Raw genomic sequence first — 22,565 nt, forward strand, 5'->3', positions numbered from 1 at the left:
TATATATATCCCTGTGTATATAATGGCACATATATCCAAGCATCGTTGGAAGCTAGAGAAGGGCGTCGGGTCTGTTGGAGCTAGAGTCACAGGTTATTGTGACCAGTTTGACATGGGCACTGAGATTTCAACTCTGGTCCTCTGGAAGCTTAAGGCTCTCCAAACATCCCTCCCTGATATTCAGTCTTCTTGTCTGAGATGAGAGCAGCTAGCGTAGGAGCTCTTGAAGGCCTGAAAGCCAGGCTAGGGACAGGGTTTGGAGGATGCTCATTTGCATGAAAGCATCCACAGAAGAAAGGCCATCCTGTGGGGGAAGGTGGATGCCTGCTCCAGACACTAGTCTGCATGGGTTCCCCAGCTCAAGCAGGGAAAGGGATCATTTAGTCTAGAGGGTGGGAGAAAGAGCTTTGGGTACGACAGATAGATGCTTAAATCTCTGTGTCCCTTGGCTTCTTTTTCAGCAAGAAAGGAAAGATAGCACCCTCTGCTCCAGGCAGTTGAGCGAGGTGTAAACTATACCGTGTGATTGGTTGGTGCCAGGCCCTGCATATTTAACCGGCCTGATAAAAGGTACTTGATTTCTCTCAGGGAACACGTACTGAGTGCTTGGTGGCTGTCAGGCTCTCTCTTAAGCTCTGGGGAGATGCTAGAACAACTCACTTAGGAAGGTTGATGCCCATTGGAGGGCGGTAGACAAGTAACCAGAGAGCTCTAGCTTTGGACCTAAGAAAGTGTTATAATGAGGAAGTGCAGGGTGTTTGGGAGCGGGAAGGGAGAGGGCTGTCAGGAAGACCTTTTGGAGGAGACTGACTGTCTTAACTGAAATGTGAATGGGCAGCACCAGCTTAGGGGCAGGGCAGGGCAGGGAAAGTGCTCTAAACTGCTGGAAACAGATGGGTCTCTGGTAAGAAGATGTAGTCTGCCATCTGTCCAAGCCAGTGGACAGGCCATTTCCACTGTAGCCACAGATGTAAGTAGATCCAAGGCTGCCTGTTTTCTGAGGATGGCAATGCCCTAGAGATGTCAGCCTCAGTTCTTTGATGCTTCGTCTCTGCTGCTCTGTAGTCCTGAACCTCTAGGCTCTGGGGAGTCCATCTCTGTGGCTCGTGGATTCCGTTGCATTCATTGTGCTGAGATGGGTTCTGAGCTGAGGTGGTCAGGATAGTGTAGGGCCTGGTCTCAGGGCCTCATCCCTAGAGAAGTTCCTGACAAGGTGGCCAATGATGTGGGTAGAAGAGAAATGACGCTTCCTGGCAGGGAAGTAGTGGAGAGTGGGGAGGATGTAGCTCAGTGCAGGAACAGCAGCAGTGTTCCTGAGGCAGCCAGCAGAGTGCTGGGCCAGGAACACTGGGATGGGGCCGCCTGCCTGAATCTTCTCTCTTGACCTCCTCTGCCCTCACACTCCCTTCAGCAGAGGCTGAAAAATCTGCCTTGGGAAAGGACTTTGACACATGTTCAAAATAAAGTTGAGAGTAATCTCTAGAGGGCAAGAAAAATAAACGAGCTTTAAAAATGCAAAAGAAAACGTGTTATTTAAACAAACAAAAAAAAAAAAAAAAAAAAAAGGAAAAAATTTGAGGGAGGGCCTCAGTTCCCTTGAGTAAAAGTCTCTAGCCTCAGCAATGGGAGGTCACAGAGATTTCAGGGAGACAGAGACACCCGGTGTATATGTTGTGGGGTGACCAGACCAGATTAAGTGTGAGTTTAGCTAAGAGTTAGGGTCCAGCTCAGTGTGTCCCCATGAGGGATCCACACAGCGTGTGGGGTGGGAGGGCATTGCCAGGTCTCAGTTTTCCCTCCTGTTGAAGATAGCTCTACAAAGAGTCAGGGAGGATGGCAGGGGCTGCTGGACTGGAGACAGCAGCCAGATATCCTAACAAAAAGAACTGAACAAGCAGGGGTGACCAAGGTCTGCTTACAATCAGGCAGGGCCTGGCTGGGGCTATTAGGAATGTCTTCTAGGAAGAGAGAGTTGGAGCAAACCTTGTAAACCCAACCAGGATTATGGTGGGAATGGGTAGACCAGAAAGCCCTCGGGGCGCCGACAGTGGTGTGAGCAAAGGCACAAGGTGGGAACTTTTCCTCCTCAGTCCTTTTGAGAATGGTGGCTTCCAATCCTCTCGAATGTGTTTGCTTGGTTAACAGCCTTCCTGGACTTTACTCCACGTGTGACACCATCCACCACTTGCTGTGTGTAAATGATAGATTTTATAACCAAAAGCACAACCATCCCCAGTGCAGTTTTAGAATTAATTTTAGAATGTTTTTATCACCCCCTAAAGAGACCACACATTATTAGCAGTCTTTATCTATTCACCAGTCTTGTTGTGTTGTAAGACAGAGTTTCTCTATGCAGCCCTGGCTGTCCTAGAAGCTGATCTGGAGACCAGGCAGGCCTGGAGTTCTCAGAGATCTGCCTGCCTCTGCCTCCTGAGTGCTGGGATTAAAGACATTCGGCACCTCTGCCTGGCTTCCCGGTCTTTTTTATTTTGAATTTATTACATTTTGATGTGTGTACTTGTGCACATACACACACAGCAGTGCACATGTGGAGGTCAGAGATCGGCTTGCTGCAGTTAGATCTCTCCTTTCTACCATGTGGGGTCCTGAGGACTGAACTCACATCAGCAGGCTTGGCAGCAAATTCTGTTACCTCAGGATTCTCAACCCCTTTGGGGAATCACATATCAGATATCCTGTGTATCAGATATTTACATTACAATTCTCAACAGTAGCAATATTACAGTTATGAAGTACCAATGAAATAATTTTATGGTTGGGGGTCACCACATCATGAGGAGCTGTATTAAAGGGTCACATCATTAAGAAGGCTGAGAACCACTGCTTTCCATGCTGAGCCATCTCACTGGCCCTATTCCCCAAGTCTTAGTCAACTGCTAATCTTCTTTCTGTCCGTATGTATTTGCCTAGACTCTGTGTATATTTCTTACAAGCAGAATCCTGTATTATGTGCCCTTTTGTGTATGTTTCTTCCTCTTTCTCCTTTCCTCCCTCTCTTCCTCCCTTTCTTCCATGTGTTCCTTCTCCTCCTCCTCCTCCTTCTGTTGGAAGAGACTTAAGAGTATCCCAGGCTGACCTCAAATGCACTTCAATCTTCCCAGGTACAAGGGTTTTCGGGCAAGCAACCTGACACCTGGCTAGTGTAACATTTTCAAGGCTTTGCTACATTGTAACATAGATGAGTAGTTCATTCCCTTTTACCTTTTTATTACTTTAATTCCTCTTTATCATCAAATCGTATTCTTAGGGCCCTGTAAGAGTACTTATCTCACACAAGTAAGGTACTGGGTTCAGTTCCGAGCATGGGAAAAAGTAGGGCTTCCTGTGTGAATATGGTATGTGGTGTGTGTATATCCCTCTTTGTGTATCTCTTTATCAGTTAATGGGCATCTAGTGCTTTCTGGCTCTTGTGGGGATACTGCTGTGAAGGTTACAAAAAAGGTTTTGTATGGGAAATGTTTTCAGGACAGTCCATGTCCTGAAAAGGACATGGTGAAGGGTGAAGGAAAGATGGCTAAGCAGGTAGACTTGTCCATTCCCTGTTTTGTCTCAGAGCTTGGAGGCAGACCTCAGGACCCTGTACCAGATGACCTGGGATCTGGGAGAGGGATAACAGGGTGGACTGTGAGGGTCTGGTCCGTCTCCTTTCTCTCTGCCAAGCCTGCCATTGTTGTGTTGGGCCAGCAGCTGTTTCTGGGCCAGAAATAGTTTGGGCAGCTGGTATTTTCCCTGGAAATCAGGTGCATTTTTTTTCCTGTGTCCTGCCAAAAGCCAAAATTATTTAAACACACTGAGAGAAGTTGGTCAGTCTCAGAGAAAGTCAACAGGAAGCCGACTGGCCAGAGGACAAGAGGGAGGTCAGAGAGTCACTCCAGGCTAGTGAGCCTTGTATAAACCCAGGGGAAGCCCGTGTGTCCCTCTCACATCACAGGGACGTGGCTTTGCTTGTAGGAAAGGCTACCTACAGGTGTCTGATCCCGTCTGACAGATGAGAAAGCAGGGAACCTCATTGAAGGGTTCTTCCATTCAGAGACAGATGGGAAATCGGAGCCCAGTTCTCTAGTTTTGCTGTCAGTACCGGGTTAGTAATAACTGGTCCTTGACCCTGGGTGCTAGGAGACCTAAGACAGAAAAACAAGAACTCTGCTGTTTTCATCCCTCCCGGACCCCCTGCCAAGAGAGCACGAACCCCACCCTAACCCAACAGGAAAACACAAAACAACACTTTAATTACTATCTTGCTTTCTTTCTGTTTTGTTCTCCAGCCAGAAAACATCATGTTGTTAGACAAGAATATCCCAATTCCACACATCAAGCTGATTGACTTTGGCCTGGCTCACGAAATAGAAGATGGAGTTGAATTTAAAAACATTTTTGGGACACCTGAATTTGTTGGTGAGTTGTGGGATTGTTTTTCTCTCAGTCTGGCACGGAGGAGACCTGGGAGGGAGTTCAGACCTGAGTTCAAGGCCCAGAATCTGTGTAAGAAAGCCAAGAGTAGTTGTAATCCTAGATTACAAGTAGCATGCTAGGGAGGCAGAGACAGGTAGATACTGGTGGGCTCAATGGCTAGCCAGCTGAGCCTACTTGACAGGTTCTAGGCTGATGAAAGACACTGCCTCAAAAAATAAGGTGCATTGTACTGAAGGAGCAACAGCCAAGGTTGTCCTGTGGCCTGTAGGGGCACACACATACACACACACACACACACACACACACACACACACACACACAAAGAGAGAGAGACAGAGACAGAGACAGAGAAGGAGGGACAGAAATCTTCGGAACAATCCTTCTTCATGTCTGGGCTGAGGTATCCCATGCTTTGGCATACTTGCAAGAAACTGAAGGGTTGAGAAGGAATGGCTTTGGTAGGACCTCAGTGAGGGGACAGGAGTGGACTTGGCTTTGAGTGCCGACTGGGACAAAGAGTAGCCACAGGGGGTGGGGGTGGGGGGTTTAGGGGCATTTGTAGCGTTAAACTTCCCCAGAACTAGCTCCATCTTTTACTCTTGAAAGAGTTTGTTGTTCAGATTTAAAATCCCTTCCCTGTCCTGGTTCCCCACATGAATCCTCTCTCTGAAGTATTTTTTGATTTCCTGAAAAGGAAAGAGGCAGTCATCTGCCAGGTACCGGATCCACCACACCACCTGCCTCTTTGGAGACCTGGCCTCCACTCACCAGCTCCAGCTGAGGCCTGCCCTTGCTCTCTCCCCTCTGTCCCTCTCACCCCTGCCCTGGCCTTTTTTTGTCCTGCACACTAGATAGTCCCCAGGGGACTGGTCCAGAGGTTTGGGGCTCACAAGAAAATATCTCTGCAGAGAGGAAAGGAATGAGAGTTGAGAATCAAACAATCATTTATCTTTTATGGAACTTGGAGTGTTTCAGAGATGGAGGGTGTGATCTCCTCAAAAGGCAGCTTGAATTATTTTCTCCATCAAGTACCTTGTTCCAGGCCAAACCCTGTCTCGAAAAATAAACAACAACTGCCCCCCCCAAAAAAAACCAGACAAAATATGAGAACTTTAGGGCTGGAGAGGTGACTCAGTGGCTAAAAGTGCACACTCTTGCAGAGGACCCAAATTCAGATGCTAGCACCCATGGTAGATAGTTCGCCATCATCTGTAACTCCAGCTCCAGAGTATCCAAACCCCTCTCCTGGCATCTGTGGGCACCTGCACTCACATGTGCATACATACCCACACATAGATACACACACCTGTACAGAAATAGAAATAAAAACAAACTCTGAAAGAGAAATTCGGTGTGTAGTTGCATGAGACAGTCCTCATTTTAGAAAGATGCAATGAGATTAGTTTCCTAGGGCAGAGGAGATGGCTAGGTATAAAGCGCTCGCCACGCCTGTGTGATCTCAGTTTGAATCCCAGAGCCCACCGAGAGCCAGCTATGGTACTGTGTGTCTGTAATTTTAGATTCTACAGCAAGATGAGAAGCAGACAGGAGAGTCCCCCAGAGGTGATGGGCTAAGCCTCGCATACATAGATAGGGTAAATGAGAGGACGAACAAAAGATGCATACACACACACACACACACACACACACACACACGGGGGGTGGGGTGGGGGGGAGAGAAGGAGAGAGAGAGAAATGATCCTAGAGAAATGATCACAGTTTGGATGTCCAAGTGATGTCAAGTTGCCATGTGAGAATAACTTGGGGTTAGGCATGTTGGTCCACACCTATAATCTCAGTAATTGGGAGGTAGAGGCAGGAGGATCTGGAGTTCAAGGCCATGATAAGCTACACAGGGAGTTTGAGTCCATCCTGCACTGCCTAAGATCTTGTCTGAAAAACAAATAGATGTTTCTCTAATTCAGTAATTTGAGACCAGGAGATTGTGAGTTGGAGGCTAGCATGAGCTATATAGTCAGATCTTGGCTTCCCAACTTAAAAAAAAAAAAAAAAGATTCTTGGCTGGATGGTGGTAGCTCACACCTTTCATCCCAGCACTAAGGAGACAGGGGCAGGCATTCTGAGTTCAAGGCCAACCTGTTCTAAGGAGTGAGTTTCAGAACAGCTGAGGCTACACAAAGAAACCCTATCTCATCCCATCCCACACACACACCCAAAATTCTTTAAATATATACTCTCAAATTCTGCACCTCTCTTATTCATTGTTCATAGATTACTTGAAGTCCACACCTAATTTGAATATCATTTAAAAAGCACACACACACACTTTTATGTGTCTCTCAGCAAAAATGAAAAGAAAAAAGTATCAGTTTTGAGAAGCAGAAACCATTCAAGTGTTCTCTGAGAAGGGCTGGCTGCAGACAGACAGACAGCAGCTCAGCACATGGGCTATCACACAGTGGGGAAAACAGAAGTCCACGCAGAAAGCAAGCACAAGCAATCAGGCGATATAATTTCAAATACATCCTGGCACCATTTTTTAGAAAGCTAGGGAAAAAGTCAAAGCCAGTATGGGGGTGTCTGCATGTTGAAGGAAGAAATGTAGGCGAGAGGACAGCAGACAGCCTATAGATGCTGCGGTTTAGATATTATCCTGGATAAATTCATGTGCCCCTACTTGCCTTAGCAGTTATCAAGGCTCCCTCCTTCTCTTGTGAGGTAATGCCTTTATAATATCATCTCCATCACCACGTTCTTAAAAGAACGGACAAAGTGAGCATGAAGTTCAGCGTTGGCTTTCTGGGGCCTCTGTGCTCTCTGGGCAGCTCACGATCCTGTCTCTTTGCTGGAATCTTCTCTCACACCCTAGACCGTCTCTTGGCCACTCACTGTATCTTTGGCTCAGCTCCTACTTCCACTTGTGTTTTAATGGCTTCAGCTGTGCTGCTTGGCACCCTCCCCTCCCTTGGAGCAGCTGTCTTCTGTCATGCTTTTGCAATCCCCTCATGCTTATAGTCTTACTTCAGTGACCCCCAAAGATGTCCTCGGATGAAGTCACCTGTCAGGCAGGACTCAGAGGAAAATGAAACCCTTGACTGTCTTCTTCTCCATCATCTCTCAGCGTGGGCCTGTCTGGAGTCTCTGTCCACCAGAGCTCCCCATAGCAGATCACCACCAGGCCTTTGTGTCTTCTTCCTAAACCTTCTTCTTCCCACAATCCTCTTCCTTTGTACCTCCCTTCTCCCTCCCCATCAAGGCTTATTCATGGTGGTTTCTCCCAGGTTAGCAAGAAACTCATGTCTTACCCTGTCTGGGCTCCGGCAACCACACACCTTAGACTGGCTAGATTATAATGAACAACTGCAACCTATTGACCACAGTTTCTATAGTTGCGAGTCCCAGATGATGGTGCCAGTGGGCCTGGTGTCTGGTGAGGGATCTTGTCACAGATACCAGCATCTTCCTCTGTTCTCATGTGGGAATGTGCTCCCTGGAGCCTTTTATAAGGGCCTCACTTTATTCCTGAAGGTTTACTCTCATGAGCTAATCTCCTGTAAGCCCCCCCCCTTTTATACCATTGCCTAAGAATTAGATTTCAATTTAGACTTTCTGTAGAAACTCACATAGTTCTTAGCAACTTGTTTTCTCAGCATTCTTACATCCAGATTATCCCCATCTACTGTTCCAATATTCCTTCCTCACTATTGGAGACTCAAGATGGAGACAATTGGCACCCAATACTGTAGAATTCCCTAGAACCACCTCCTCTTATCTCTACCCCCTCTTGACTCCTAAACATGACTTCTTTCAGCTCCAGAAATCGTGAACTATGAGCCACTGGGACTGGAGGCCGACATGTGGTAAGTGGTGGCCCGGGATCCTTCCAGGGGCAGAAAGCCCCAGCCCCTGTTTTATGGCATGGCCTTTATGGTTTAAACTCTTAGTTGCCAGGAGCAGTAGCCATGCAGCCAGCAGAAGGCAATGAGGCTTAGATCCTTGGCCAGTGAGAGCTTTGTCAGCAGGGGAGGGACTGAGGCAAGTGCAGGCTTATCCTGGGTCAGTCTCAACTGGGGTCTAGAGAGCAGTTAAGTTAGCTCCATCGGTCCATCCATCAACGGTTCCACAGGAGCATCCTATGTCCTGGGCATGTGTGGCCTAGCAATTCTGCTGTGATCAATTCATTACTTATTTAATTTGACCACTACTTTACAGTTGATGTAGCTCATGACTCAGCTTTCTAAGACCCTGCTCGCTGTCCTGTGAGGTTGTTCTTATTCTTATACTCATTATATAAGGAAGGTGGGTTCAGTGGTTAAGGGATATGCCCCGATGACAGCGGCTGCAAATATAGAAGAAGTCAGACCCTGAATTTGGGTCCTTGACTCAATTGCATCCTTGTCTGCTGCAGAATCTGGTAGGGAGGAGTGGGACTTGGGGTGGCAGTCAGGGGTCACCTGGGGGAAGCAAGCGACTTCTTGTACCTGCATGGTAACTCTCTGGAGGGTTCGAGGTTGAAATCACACAGCTCTGACACAGCTCTCCTTTACAGGAGCATTGGAGTCATCACCTATATCCTGTGAGTATCTCCAGCTTTGGGCCGCAGCCCTGCTTTGCTTAGTGGGAGGGAGAGAGGGTCGGAGAGGCATCTGGAGACCTGTTAAGTCCACACAGTGCCTGAGGCAGAGTGCTCTGAGCTCAACTTCCTACACTTGAGTAGGGTTAGCCTGGGAGAGCTGCCCTCCCTCCTACACAGGTCACGTCTAAATTTCTTTGTGGTAAACTAGGGCTGCTCTGCTCAGCTCTGCGGACCACACATGTTTACTGCGAGACTGTTACTTTACCAGAAGCCCTGAGGGTGCCTGCGCCTGCCTTCTTTCCTCTCTTCTCATCCCCAGACTACTTACCCTCCCTCTCACACTCTTTCCCTTCCTCCCCCCACCCCTTTCTTGTCCCCTTGTATCCAGTGGCTTAAGCCAAGATTTCCTGCATAGGTTTTTGTTTGTTTGTTTTGTGGACTGGGTGTCATCTGGGGCAGGACACCAGTGCTGCCTCTTTCAGTCTCTGTGACCGTGGACAAGTATTTAACCTTTGGACCTGTTTTTCTTATTAGAAAAAAAAAAATAGGAGCTGCAGACTTCCTGCCATAAGAAGTAGGATGGGAGTAAGCTGCCTTGTACAAGCTTCCTAGGCTCTGCTTTGGTACACAGAGCAAGTTGGTAGATACTCAGCCCCCAGTGCTTCCCAGAGCTTGCCCTTGGTAGCTCACATGGAAAATGCCATTTTTATGGCATTTTCACGGTAAAAGTCAGCCCATAGCCAGGGCCAGCGTTCCACAGCCGGGGATTGTTCTCAGCAGCACAGGCTGGGAGCTACACTGTGACTCCCGCAGTACAGCTGAGGGCCTCAACTCTGTAGGTCTTTTAATACCTACTATGGCCCAGACCCCACCCATGTCACCCACCACGTCCATTAAGTTAGAATCACGAGGGTAGGGCCATGGCCTCAGTGCCTTTTAACAACTTAGCTGAGTCTGGTGCAGAGTAAACAGCCATTTCTCTGTAACTCCAGAGCTAGAGATTTTGTCACCCGTTTCTTCTTAAATCTTGGGTTTCTTTAGAATTCTAGTTTCCATATTGAACTATTAAGGAATTCTACAGCACACACAGTCTTCTTATGACTCCTTGACCTTGATGAGACTTATTTTTATTTTATATTACTTTCTTTATCATTGTTTTGTTTTACTGTGCAGCTCTGGCTTTAATTATTTATTTTTATGGTACTAGAAATTGAAACTAGAGTAACTGAACATAAGTCAGGCAAATGCACCTGCTGAATTATGTCCCTGGAATCCCTTAATTATTTCTCTTTCTCTCTTCCTCCTCCCACTCCTCCTCCTCTTCTTCTTCTTCCTCTTCCTCCTCTTCTTCCTCTTCCTCCTCCTCCTCCTTCTTGGAGACTTGGTACCCATAGAGGGTTATTATGTTTTATCAATGACAGAGATTCACCAAATTGTTCAGGCTGGCCTTGGGCTTGTGATATTCCTGCCTCAATTTCCCCACAAGCTGGGATTATAGACCTGGTGTCTATTGCCCAGACAGTGGTGGTCCAAGCCTTTAATCTCAGCACTCAAGAGGCAGAGACAGGTGAATCTCTGTGAGTTTATGGTCAGCCCAGTCTACAGGGATAGTTCCAGGACAACCAGGGCTATACAGAGAAACCCTGTCTCTAAAAACAAAAAACAAAACAAAAGGAAAGAAAACCTGTTCTATCAGAAGTACTGTGCCAGACACTCAGGATACTGACATGGATGAGAGATGGATTTGCTTGTCCCGGGCTCTGTGTCTGTGGGAGATACCACCCTGTGGGAGCATGGAGGTTTGAATACACTTCTGTGGAACACAGAGGGAGATGGACAGAAAGGTAGACATATTTTAACTGGGAGCTATAGAATGGAATCGATTCCCCACATAGGAGAGGAGAGGTGGGTGCGGACACAGTACTCTTGACACAGACCAACTTCTGGTCTTATGGAAACTGGAGACTTGAGACTCATAGAGGGTTATTATGTTTTATCCAGGCCAGAAATAATGATTTATTTCTATCTAGAACCACTAGCATGGATCAGGGTTATACAAAGCATTTTATCTATTTCTTTTTGGTGCTTTGGATTAGCCCCAAAGACCTTAAACATGTTAGGCAAGTAAGCGCTCTACCCCTGAATATGGAATACATCCATATTCGTTGCCTATCTATCTACCTATCTATCTATTGAGATGGGGTCTCGCTATGTAGTTCTGGCTAGCCTAGGACTCTCTATGTAGACCACACTAGCTTTACATTCATACAGATTCTTCTCCTGCCTCAGCTTTCTAAGTGAGTGCTGGGATTAAAAGTGTGCACCATTCTGCCCAATCTTCCCTTGATCTTTTGAGGCAGACTCTATGTAGCTCAGGCTGGCCTAAAGTCTCTTCCTCATGCTTCAGTCTCCCAAGTGCTGGCACAACAGGCGTTTACTGCCATGTCTACCTGCCCAGTGTGCTTTACATACATCAGATCTTCATGTCAATTATGTGAAGTGGGGGCTGTTACTGTCTTCACTTTAAATGAGGAGATGGCATCTCAGAAAGGTCGAGAGCTTTCCTCAGTTTACACAGTTAATGAGTGGCAGAAGTGGATTCAAACTCAGAGCTTTAGCGTTTTCCAGTGCACCTTGCTGTTCCCCACACTAAGAAAGCAGTAACAGGGATGAGAATGACTTCCAAGAGCTATCTGGTAAATAGAAACAGCAAGCGTTTCAGCCTAATGAGAATATGGTAAGGGAATAGAAATAAAATCCAAGGTGACTGCTCTTTCCAACATGGGTCAGATGCTGTGGTTAGACAAGGTGGGGGCAGAGCATAGGTAGGGTGTGTGCATCTCAAGGGCATATCTGCAAAGAGGTACCCAGTGCTCAAGGGAAACTCAAATCAAGAGCTGGTGCTTCAGGAGGTCACTGTAGGGTACATCTAGCCCTGTGGGGATGAAATGTTGCACACCTGTGCCTCTCAAGCTTTGCTCGCTCAGTCTGGAAGTTCTGCCTGGAGCCACTCTAACTGCTGGCAGCCTATTCATTCTTTAAGATAAGAGTCAGTGCAAACTTCAGCCACCCCCTGAAAGCTGTATCGCCCCACTTCCCTCTGCTCCCCAGGTTCTTTGTCTGGCTCCTTATTGTATTTGACTTTGTTCTGCCAAGGCTGTTTCTCTTCTTTGAGCTCTGAGTCCATTAAACACAGTCCCCTGAAGTCAGGTACTCAGTTGGGGGTTTAGAAAGTGAACTGGGTTAGACTGCACTGAAAAATCTGTTGTTTGGTTGCCTGGAGCGAGCAGGCTGGGGGTTCCCAAGGCTTTTCCTCCGGTTTCTCTCTCCTTTCCCTCAGTTACACAGTTCTTTCTCTGTTGTACTCAGTCTAAGTGGAGCGTCCCCCTTCCTGGGAGACACAAAACAAGAAACCCTGGCAAATATCACTGCTGTGAGTTACGACTTTGATGAGGAATTCTTCAGCCAGACAAGCGAGCTGGCCAAGGACTTCATTCGGAAGCTTCTTGTGAAAGAGACCCGGTAAGAGGATACAGTCTGGTTTCTCAAAGCCGTGCCCGTCTACCCTCGCTTTGACGCCCAGGCCATGTAGTCCAGTCTGCTCAGGTGCTGAGAAGTGGCCGTGGCCATGAGTAGGTGCTCATCCTGTCATTTGATTTTGTGCCTTCATCTCCTGCCAACATACAAATGTCTCTGTCTACATGAGCATGCACTCTTGTATGCTTGTATGCATTGTATTTGGATATCAGTGTAAAGTCTTCCCTACACATATGCAGGACTCTGACTTGAATCACAGTAAACTATGAACATTTTGAAGCCTATTCAAGTTGAGAGTGGAGGCAGGCAGGCCCAGAGAGGTCAGAATAGTGGGAGAGATGAGACATACTAGTCCTTCCTCTGCTTCGGGGCCCAGGTTGAGCCATGAAGCTGTATGGCCAAAGACAGGGGATGGGCAAGAATCTGTGTAGTGAGCTATGACTTATCTGTGTGAGCATCAGAGAAGGGCCTGCATGGACAGGGGACAGGTCCACAGACCATGGTTTCACAGACTTCAAAGAGAACCAGAGTGGGGTCCTGTGGAATGCAGACACCCTGATTTCCCTATGTAGGGCAGTGCTGGGGTTGGGGTACCTACCTGAATGTTGAGCAGTAAAGGATACAGGAGAGAGCTGACTGCTGCTCCCAGAAGTGTCCTCATGGGTCATTTGTCTTCCCCGTCCTCATTGCAGGAAACGGCTTACCATCCAAGAGGCTCTCAGACATCCCTGGATCACGGTAAGGGCATGGTAATGAGCCCTAGTGGGCAGGAGGTCCCTCTTCTGCCATCAGGGCTGGCTGTGGCAGTCGGATATAATCAGCTGTTAAGAGGCCTTTGCTTGAGCTCGGGGACTGGTCAAGGGTCCTCAGAGGGCCAATGCTTGTTCAGATGGGGTTGTGCTGGCTCCGTTCTAGAGAGCTTGCCACGCTTGCATGAGGCCGTGCAGTCCATGTAGTGCACCACAAAAGCAAACAAGAGTGAATAAAATAGGGTTATGCTACCTTAGGTTTGCATTTCGTGGGTTCAGAGAGCAGTGCACTAACAGGGACATCAGTTAAGATGCTTTTTCTTATAAAATGTAATTTGTTGGGAGTCATCTCTCTGTCCCTTTTCACTGCAGAAGTTGGGTTATACACAGATCTCAGGCACTGAAACCTTGACTTTGTAATCAGGTATATCTCTTTTTCTGACTACTAGGCTCTCACTACAGGAAGACGTGCAAGTCAGTCACATCACTTTAATTGGTGCTCTGTGGTCCTCAGGAATTTGGTCCTGAGACAGAGATCTGCTATGGAAGGGAAGCCAAAACTCTGTTAGGACAATTCTGTGGCCTGTTGGAGGGTTAGGGTAGAAAGCGAAGTCCCATCTAACTCTGCTTGTAGTGAAGGGCCCACTGGTTTTCAGAGTCTGGTGTGAGGAGCACATTGGGAGTGGTGGTGGGGAGCACGGCCCTAGCCCTGGTTCCATGGGCTGGATTAGCTGACCGCTGACCACTCTCCAGACCACTTTCATTGTTTGCTGGGAGGGCCCATTGGGATGATCTCAGTGCAGATGTGAAGGGTAGAGGCCTATAGATGATAGTTCAAGTTCATTTACTCCTGGCGGATAGGGAAGGGCAGTAATCTTCCAGGTTAGGATGTGCCTATAGCCCAAAGCTAGAAAGCCTCTTGGGCACCTATCTACTGAGTATGCTGGTATCCCCAGCCTTCCTCTGCCCGCCTTAGCCTGCATGTTTCATCCCTTGAGTGGATACTGGCAGAGCCTCTGCTTGTCTGTGTGAGCTCCTATTAAATTTTTTGTGTGTGTCGATACTCTCTAATGGTCATTTATAGAGCTCTCTGACCTGAAGTGAGCATGCAGGCAGTGTTCCTACATTCCTCAATGTTTCTTATGGTCTTGTTGTGTGTAGGGGGCAGTGCTAGCCTCACCCTGGCTCTTCCTACCATGTCTTAACACGAGCAGTGAATGCCAAAGAGGCCATGTGTGTGCCTTTTGCCTGCAGCTTGGACTGCCCTGTGGAACACCTAGTATGTTAATATTCTGGTTCTTCTGTCTGAACGCCTACTAGTCAAAAGGAGAAGCCAGAGCCCCTGAACAGTGGAAGGCACAACCTGCCCAGCTGAAGACCAAACGCCTGAGAGAGTATACCCTCAAATGTCATTCGAGCATGCCCCCCAACAACACTTATGTCAACTTTGAGCGTTTCGCTCACGTGGTAGAGGATGTGGCTCGGGTAGACAAGGGATGCCGTGCCCTAGCAGGAGCCCATGATACCCTACAGGATGATGTGGAGTCCTTGGTCTCTATCTACAATGAGAAGGAAGCTTGGTACCGAGAGGAGAATGAGAATGCCCGCCATAACCTGTCCCAGCTCAAGTATGAGTACCGCAAGGTGGAGTCCCTGAAGAAGCTCCTGAGAGAAGACATCCAGGCCACAGGGGCCAGCCTTGGAGGCGTGGCCAGGAAGCTAGACCATCTGCAGGCACAGTTTGAGACTCTGAGGCAGCAGCTCTCAGCAGACATCCAGTGGATGCAGGAACTGGTTGGCATCTTCCAGCTGGAGAGTGAGAACACTGATAGCCACAGCCTGGGCTTCATGTTCCACCGGGACCCCAGTGAGTCCCTATCGGAGCTGCTCAACAGATCACACGCAGAGGAAGTCCTGGCCGGCTTGAGTCTCTGAGCACCAGGATCTAGTCAGTAGTGCATTCTCAGGGCTTTGTAGAAGCATGCTGTCTTCCCCTCCGCCAGGTCATCCAGGTGGAAATATCCTGCAGGGTGTGTGTTTGCAGCCTTCCACCCCCTCTAGAGTTCCCCAGACACTGGGGTCCTAGTTAGTGGAACTAATCTGCACCTCCCTCACCAGCCTGGTTTTCTGAGAGGGCGCTGGCAACGCAGCTGAGCTGTGGAAACGATTAGAAAATATCTTCCCTCAGCATGCCCTTCTCTGGGGGTGTCTTCCGGCCCCAGGAGATGCTTTATAGCTGGGTAATGATGATGGATCGGCTCACCTCTCACATTCCACGTGCGTGCCATTATGAGTGAAGATCTTGAGTAATGATGGACATAGCTAAGAATAACTTGTTCTTCAGGGTACTTTCCTGTTACAGAGTCAGGGCTTTAAAATACACAGAGAAAATATTAAGTTTCACTTGAATTGTCTTCTCGCTCATCAGGTCTTTATGTCTGTGACCTTACTGGATGCTTAAAGAACTCTGTGAGATAAGAGGCTGAGATTATAGGTCAGTTTCTAGAGTGCTTGCCTAGAACCCACAGATCCCTGGGTTTGATGCCCAGCACAGCATAAAGTGGGCTTGGTGGTAATATCCAGCTTGATATTAGAGTTCAGATCACAGAGGCTAAAGGTCTGACTTTACATTGAGAATGAAGACAAGAGACACACAACAAGGAGGTCTTTATTCTCATATACTAGGCCTGTGGGCCCTGAAGTGTGGGAAACCCCAGAAGGCTTTGGGAAGCACAAGCCTCATTGGTCTCTTCTAGTTCCAAAACTTTGAGCAGCATGGGGATAGTGTGAGGTCATCTCCCCTTCCAAGGAAGAAGGCCAATCAGTACATCCATGCAGACAGCATGTAGAGTATGGACCCTGGACCCCACATGGTACTAGAAGCTAGGGGCACATTGTAATGTTTCAAGTACCTCCATAGCCTCACAAATTATCCACCAGATTTTAATATTAAATATTATTTCCAGGTTAGGGAGAAAGCCAAAAAGAATGTGACTTGTCCTGTGTTACATTGGTAATAACAATGGGAGTCTTCTGATGAGTCTTTCATTCTTTCTGATTCCCTTAACTCTTGGACTTTAGGAACTCACTCTGTGCTTGAGAGAATGGGTGGTACCCGAGTTCACTCATCCATTCAGACATAGTTAGTAGGCACCTGCCAGTTTCTAAAAAGTTGACTTGAGTCTGGGGATGCGGTGTTATGTAATATCACTCTGGTTTTCTACTTTCTCAGAGTTCTCAGTTGAGTGACAGATTCTAGCATTACTCAAGAATTATACAAATGCAGAACTCCAGCTGGTTCCTATGCTGTGAAAGAGAAGGAGGCAACATTTTAAGGCCTGGAGAGACAGAGGGAGGGAGAAAGGGAGGGGTGGAGATAGAGATAGAGATAGAGATAGATAGAGATACAGATACAGATACAGATACAGATACAGATACAGATACAGATACAGATACAGATACAGATAGAATTGGGTTGATCTGCTCAGGCAGTCATCTGTGAAGGACACTGGGACTGTGGTCAGCTAAGTAAACCCTGGGAGAGAGTTGTCTCCTGTAGGCTGTCATACCAAGGTTCTGTGATGAAAAGAGAAGGAAGGAAAAACAAAGGAGAAAGAATGCGGTATGTATAGTATAAGAGCAGGTATGTATAGTGTAGAGAGCAGGTATGTATAGTGTAGAGAACAGGTGTGTGTAGTGTAGATAGCAGGTGTGTTTAGTGTAGAGAGCAAGTGTGTATAGTGTAGAGAGCAGGTGTGTATAGTGTAGAGAGCAGGTGTGTATAGTGTAGAGAGCAGGGTGTGTACAGTGTAGAGAGCAGGTGTGTATAGTGTAGATAGCAGGTATGTACAGTGGAGAGAACAGGTGTGTACAGTGTAGAGAGCAGGTGTGTACAGTAGAGAGCAGGGTGTGTACAGTGTAGAGAGCAGGTGTGTACAGTGTAGATAGCAGGTGTGTACAGTGGAGAGAACAGGTGTGTACAGTGTAGAGAGCAGGGTGTATATAGTGTAGAGAGCAAGTGTGTATACTGTAGAGAGCAGGTGTGTACAGTGTAGAGAGCTGGTGTGTATAGTGTAGAGAGCAAGTGTGTATACTGTAGAGAGCAGGTGTGTACAGTATAGAGAGCAGGTGTGTACAGTAGAGAGCAGGGTGTGTACAGTGTAGAGAACAGATGTGTATAGTGTAGAGAGCAGGTGTGTACAGTAGAGAGCAGGGTGTGTACAGTGTAGAGAGCAGGTGTGTACAGTGTAGATAGCAGGTGTGTACAGTGGAGAGAACAGGTGTGTACAGTGTAGAGAGCAGGGTGTATATAGTGTAGAGAGCAAGTGTGTATAGTGTAGAGAGCAGGTGTGTACAGTGTAGAGAGCTGGTGTGTATAGTGTAGAGAGCAAGTGTGTATACTGTAGAGAGCAGGTGTGTACAGTGTAGAGAGCAGGTGTGTACAGTAGAGAGCAGGGTGTGTACAGTGTAGAGAGCAGGTGTGTACAGTGTAGATAGCAGGTGTGTACAGTGGAGAGAACAGGTGTGTACAGTGTAGAGAGCAGGGTGTATATAGTGTAGAGAGCAAGTGTGTATAGTGTAGAGAGCAGGTGTGTATAGTGTAGAGAGCAAGTGTGTATAGTGTAGAGAGCAGGTGTGTACAGTGTAGAGAGCAGGTGTGTATAGTGTAGATAGCAGGTGTGTACAGTGTAGAGAGCAAGTGTGTACAGTGTAGAGAGCAGGTGTGTACAGTGTAGAGAGCAAGTGTGTATACTGTAGAGAGCAGGTGTGTACAGTGTAGAGAGCAAGTGTGTATACTGTAGAGAGCAGGTGTGTACAGTGTAGAGAGCAGGTGTGTATAGTGTAGATAGCAGGTGTGTACAGTGTAGAGAGCAAGTGTGTACAGTGTAGAGAGCAAGTGTGTACAGTGTAGAGAGCAGGTGTGTACAGTAGAGAACAGGGTGTGTACAGTGTAGAGAGCAGGTGTGTATAGTGTAGATAGCAGGTGTGTACAGTGGAGAGAACAGGGTCTGTACAGTGGAGATTGGGCTGAGGAAGAGCGGAGCCAGCAGGGCTTTGGCATGTTGAGTTCTGCCTTTGATCCTAGGGTCACCAGAAACCATTAATGGATCTTGGGCTAGTGCTGAAGGAGAAACTCTCAGTGGGCAGCACAGACCAGATTTTGATCTAATAAAGTCATTTTCTAGAATCCTATTAGGTTTTTTTTTTAATTAGCAAGCTGGATCATTTAAAATATCACATATAATAACTGTAATCAATACCATTTTAGTCAAATATAAGAAACCATAATTTTAAGATGCATGATTATTTTATGGACAATTAAGACAGAAAAAAAATCCTATCATGGGCAGTCTTCTAGGAGATGCACAGGGAGAGGGCACACGTGAGACAGCACCACCACGCAGAAGAGAGTGGCAAACACACCTGGCCCAACTTTGACCCTAGGGAGAGATGGAAAAACTTGGATCAGGAGGCATAGCTGCCTTTGCAACATTGCTCTTTGGGTTTGGACCACATCAGTGTGAGCCAGAAGAACTTCAAGCATGGACTGCTGTGCCCCACAGTCGAAGGCTGGGTGACCCCACCTGACTCACTGAAGCTGTGCAGCCTTCTCTCCAGATGACCTGCCTCACTCCAGGCCCACAGTGATGGGATGCCACATTGATTAGGAGGTGCTATGATGTCTTTGACATTGCACATCCTGGGATGAAGGAAAGACTGCAGAACCCTGTGCCTTATGCTGAAGACAAATGACTCTGCAGTCCTGTGTGCCCTGTCATGGGATGTCACATACTTCTTTTAGGACAAGACACCATGAATATTAAAGGTCCCTTTGGGTGCATCAGCAGACCTTGACATTTATATTGGGTTTCCTAAAATGAGAAAAGCCATGGGTGCAAACATGCTGGGTGAACCTTCTTTGAACGCCAAAGTAAATGCAAGAAGATTTATGTCTTAGTCAGGGTTTCTATTCCTGCACAAACATCATGACCAAGAAGCAAGTTGGGGAGGAAAGGGTTTATTTGGCTTACACTTCTATACTGCTGTTCATCACCAAAGGAAGTCAGGACTGGAACTCAAGCAGGTCAGGAAGCAGGAGCTGATGCAGAGGCCATGGAGGGATGTTCTTTACTGGCTTGCCTCACCTGGCTTGCTCAGCCTGCTTTCTTATAGAACCCAAGACTACCAGCCCAGAGATGGTCCCACCCACAAGGGGCCTTCCCCCCTTGATCACTAATTGAGAAAATGCCTTACAGTTGGATCTCATGGAGGCATTTCCTCAACTGAAGCTCCTTTCTCTGTGATAACTCCAGCTGTGTCAAGTTGACACAAAACTAGCCAGTACAATTTAAGTGATGGCTGTGATTTGATTAGGGAGGGTGGGGAAGGGAGGGAGAGCTGGTTTTCTTGGGTTGGTGGAAATCTGCTACTCTGCTCATGCTGAGAGGGTCCTCAGAGGGGACCTCCCCAGGACTCTCCCTCTATAGCAGTTTATGGGGCAGCACTCATCCAAGGTCACACAGCTGGTCAGCCTCTGGGCTGGCACAGAGCCATAGTGGTTTCCTTCCGTGCAGTGTAATTGTCCTCTGTGTTCAGTCATGAGTGTGACAGTGTCTCCTTTAGCTGTTTCATAACCAGACCCTTAGCTGGACAAAGACAAAGTTAACTGAGAAAAGTACCCAAAGGCTTTCAGGGAACTTAGAGAAGACTGTGACTTTCCTATGTCGCCTGACACACAAACTCCTTTCTCCTAAGGTATCACAACCTGGTGTACAGGGGTGTCTGAAGAGACCTATGCAGGGAATGCAGCCAGTGAACCCACCTGCTCCTCACAGGCTCACAGCTGGCATTTTAATAGCCACCTGGAGCACAGCACTGTCAAGGCAGGATTTGGGACAGGGAGTAGAGTGCCTCATAGGACCTAGAGGAAGGGAGCCGGGAACATGGGACAGCATACTGCTCTATGAGCCTCTGCCACCACTAGGATCTTCTGCATTTAGGAAGGGTATACTTATATATGGGGTTACACATATGCATATGGGTACATTTTATACATATGTTTATGTTTGTGGAAGCCAGTGGTTAACTTTGGTTGTCATTCCTCTGGAGCAAATCTTCCTTGGCTTTATTTTTCTGGCTGTATAGTCCTGGCAGACCTGAAACTCACTATGCAGACCAGGCTGGCCTCCAACAGAGATCTACCTCCTCCGCATTGGGATCAAAGGCATGTGCTATCACATCTGGCTCATCCACCTTGCTTTTTGGGACAGGGTCTCTCATTGGGGCAACTTAGACCAGGCTGGCTGGCCATTGAGCCTCAGGGATCTGCCGCTTTTGGCCTCCAAGGCATTGGGAATACAAGTACACGCCCCTGAGCTGGGCTTTTTACCTGGGGATCAAACTTGGATCCTCATGCTTGTGCAATAGGCACTTTGCTGACTAAGATGTCTCCCGGACCCTCATGAAGGAGTTTTGACTTACCAGACTTTAAATTAAAGCTTGGCTTCGTGCTCAGCTCAGACATCATTGAGTCTGTCAGGTGGGTGGGAGAGTGTGTAACATATCCCTGAAAAGCAGTTCCTAAGGAAGTTGGGAGGCAGGTCCATGGGCAGGAAGCTGTCCTATCCTGAAGCAGATATAGCCATGGCTGCCCTGTGTATGTTTGCAGATTCTAAAGGCTGATGAGAAAGAGTTGGAGCAGAGCAGGGAGAGTGATCAGAATAGGAAGAACCAGAGACTCCTCCTCGGCTTCTCCTCCTGAGGTGACAATGACAGTGGTAGCATCCCTTCCCACAGCCCAGTCAGAGGTGGTTGTGCGCCCAGACATAACCACCTCATCACTGTCAAACCTTTTAGAAATGTCTGAGGAGATGAATGGCTTTTCTCCTTTGTGAAATTCTTGGCCTGTGGGGAAAGCTCTTGGCACTGAAGATTAAAACTAGTGGTGGGCATACTGGAGTCGCAGAGGGGTCAGTTCAGTTGACTAAACCCCCACTGTGCTCTGGTTCTAGGGCGAGGCGAGGGATAAGATCATGGCAGCCCTGAATAAGAGGTACAGTGTACTTAGTTCACGGTTGATAGGGAGAGGTGATTCTTTAATGATGTAGCCACTGGTAAACCCACCCAGGCTCATGAAAACAACCCTCATGAATCTCACTGGGATACACACACACACACACACACACACACACACACACACACACAAACACACGAGAGGCATTAGTTGGAAAGAGGAAGGGGATTAGTGAAAGAGTGGAGAAGGATTAATGGGTAGGAATATGATTGAAATACATAATGTTCATGTCTGAAAATGTCATAATGAAACCCTTTATTAAATATAATTAATATATGCTAATAAAAACATATTTGAAAATACCTCAAAGTGGAAAAAAGATTCAGTATCAGACCAATGTGATCCAACCAACCGGGAGGTGGGAGAGACTTGGTAAGTTATCAGTTAGACCAGTGGTTCTCAACCTTCCTAATGCTGCAGCTCTTTAATACAGTTCCTCATGTTGTAACACCCACACCCCCACCATAAAATTATCTTTGTTGTTACTTCATAACTGTAATTTTGCTACTGTTATGAATCGTAAGCATCTGTGTTTTCCAGTGGTCTTAGGTGACCCCTGTGGAAAGGTCACTGGACCCCCAAAGGGGTCATGACCTACAGGCTAAGAATGGCTGAGTGAGAGGTATACAATACAGTAGAGATGTTTTCTGGTTAAGGCAGTACATGAAGGACAACAGAGTCTGCGGAGATCTGGGGAGCTGCCCCTTCATGGAGACACCTGCCTCCTCCTGTGTCCTTAAGGAAGGTACTGGGTAGAATCTGGAGATCTGTGCCCAGATTGGGTCAGGAGCTTGGAATTGAGTGAAAGGTGAAAAAGAAAGGGTACAGAGATTAAAAGGAGTCTGTAACTTTTTAAAGGGAAAATTCTCAAAGTGTATGCTCAAGTATAGAGGAATGGAACGCTGAGTTATGTGTGTCACACCTGCTCCAGCAGGGAGCCAGTCCATGGCCCTCACCTCGTTCATCTCCTACCACCCCCCCCCTCCCACACACACACACACACTTTGTAGACATCTTACTATAGTCCAGCCTGGGCTCAGATCCACACTTCTCCTGCCTTAGCTGCCAAGTGCTGGGATTATGGGTATGTGTCCACAAGCCTGCAAGACCTTTCTCGGGTGCCTTCTGCTTTTTGTTTGAGGTAGAGTCCTTTCTCCTGGATACTCACCAGGAAGGCCAGGCTCCACCTGTCTCCTCCTCCCATGTCACTGTGACTACAGGTGCCCATACTCTT

At 47.4% G+C, this 22,565-nt stretch overlaps 1 protein-coding gene across 2 annotated transcripts in view; it reads left to right on the plus strand.

The window, feature by feature from the left end:
- Dapk2 (death-associated protein kinase 2) overlaps positions 1-22,565 on the plus strand; it is a 114,017-nt gene that overhangs the window by 83,905 nt on the left and 7,547 nt on the right. For both annotated transcript variants that reach the window (NM_010019.3, XM_006510811.3), the window contains 5 exons: positions 4,287-4,416; positions 8,207-8,255; positions 8,945-8,971; positions 12,341-12,493; positions 13,201-13,246. In NM_010019.3, coding sequence (NP_034149.2) covers positions 4,287-4,416; positions 8,207-8,255; positions 8,945-8,971; positions 12,341-12,493; positions 13,201-13,246 — 405 coding nt within the window. The remainder of the gene's footprint in view (positions 1-4,286; positions 4,417-8,206; positions 8,256-8,944; positions 8,972-12,340; positions 12,494-13,200; positions 13,247-22,565) is intronic.

This window comes from Mus musculus, chromosome 9 (assembly GCF_000001635.26).
Source record: "Mus musculus strain C57BL/6J chromosome 9, GRCm38.p6 C57BL/6J".
Lineage (NCBI taxonomy): Eukaryota > Metazoa > Chordata > Mammalia > Rodentia > Muridae > Mus > Mus musculus.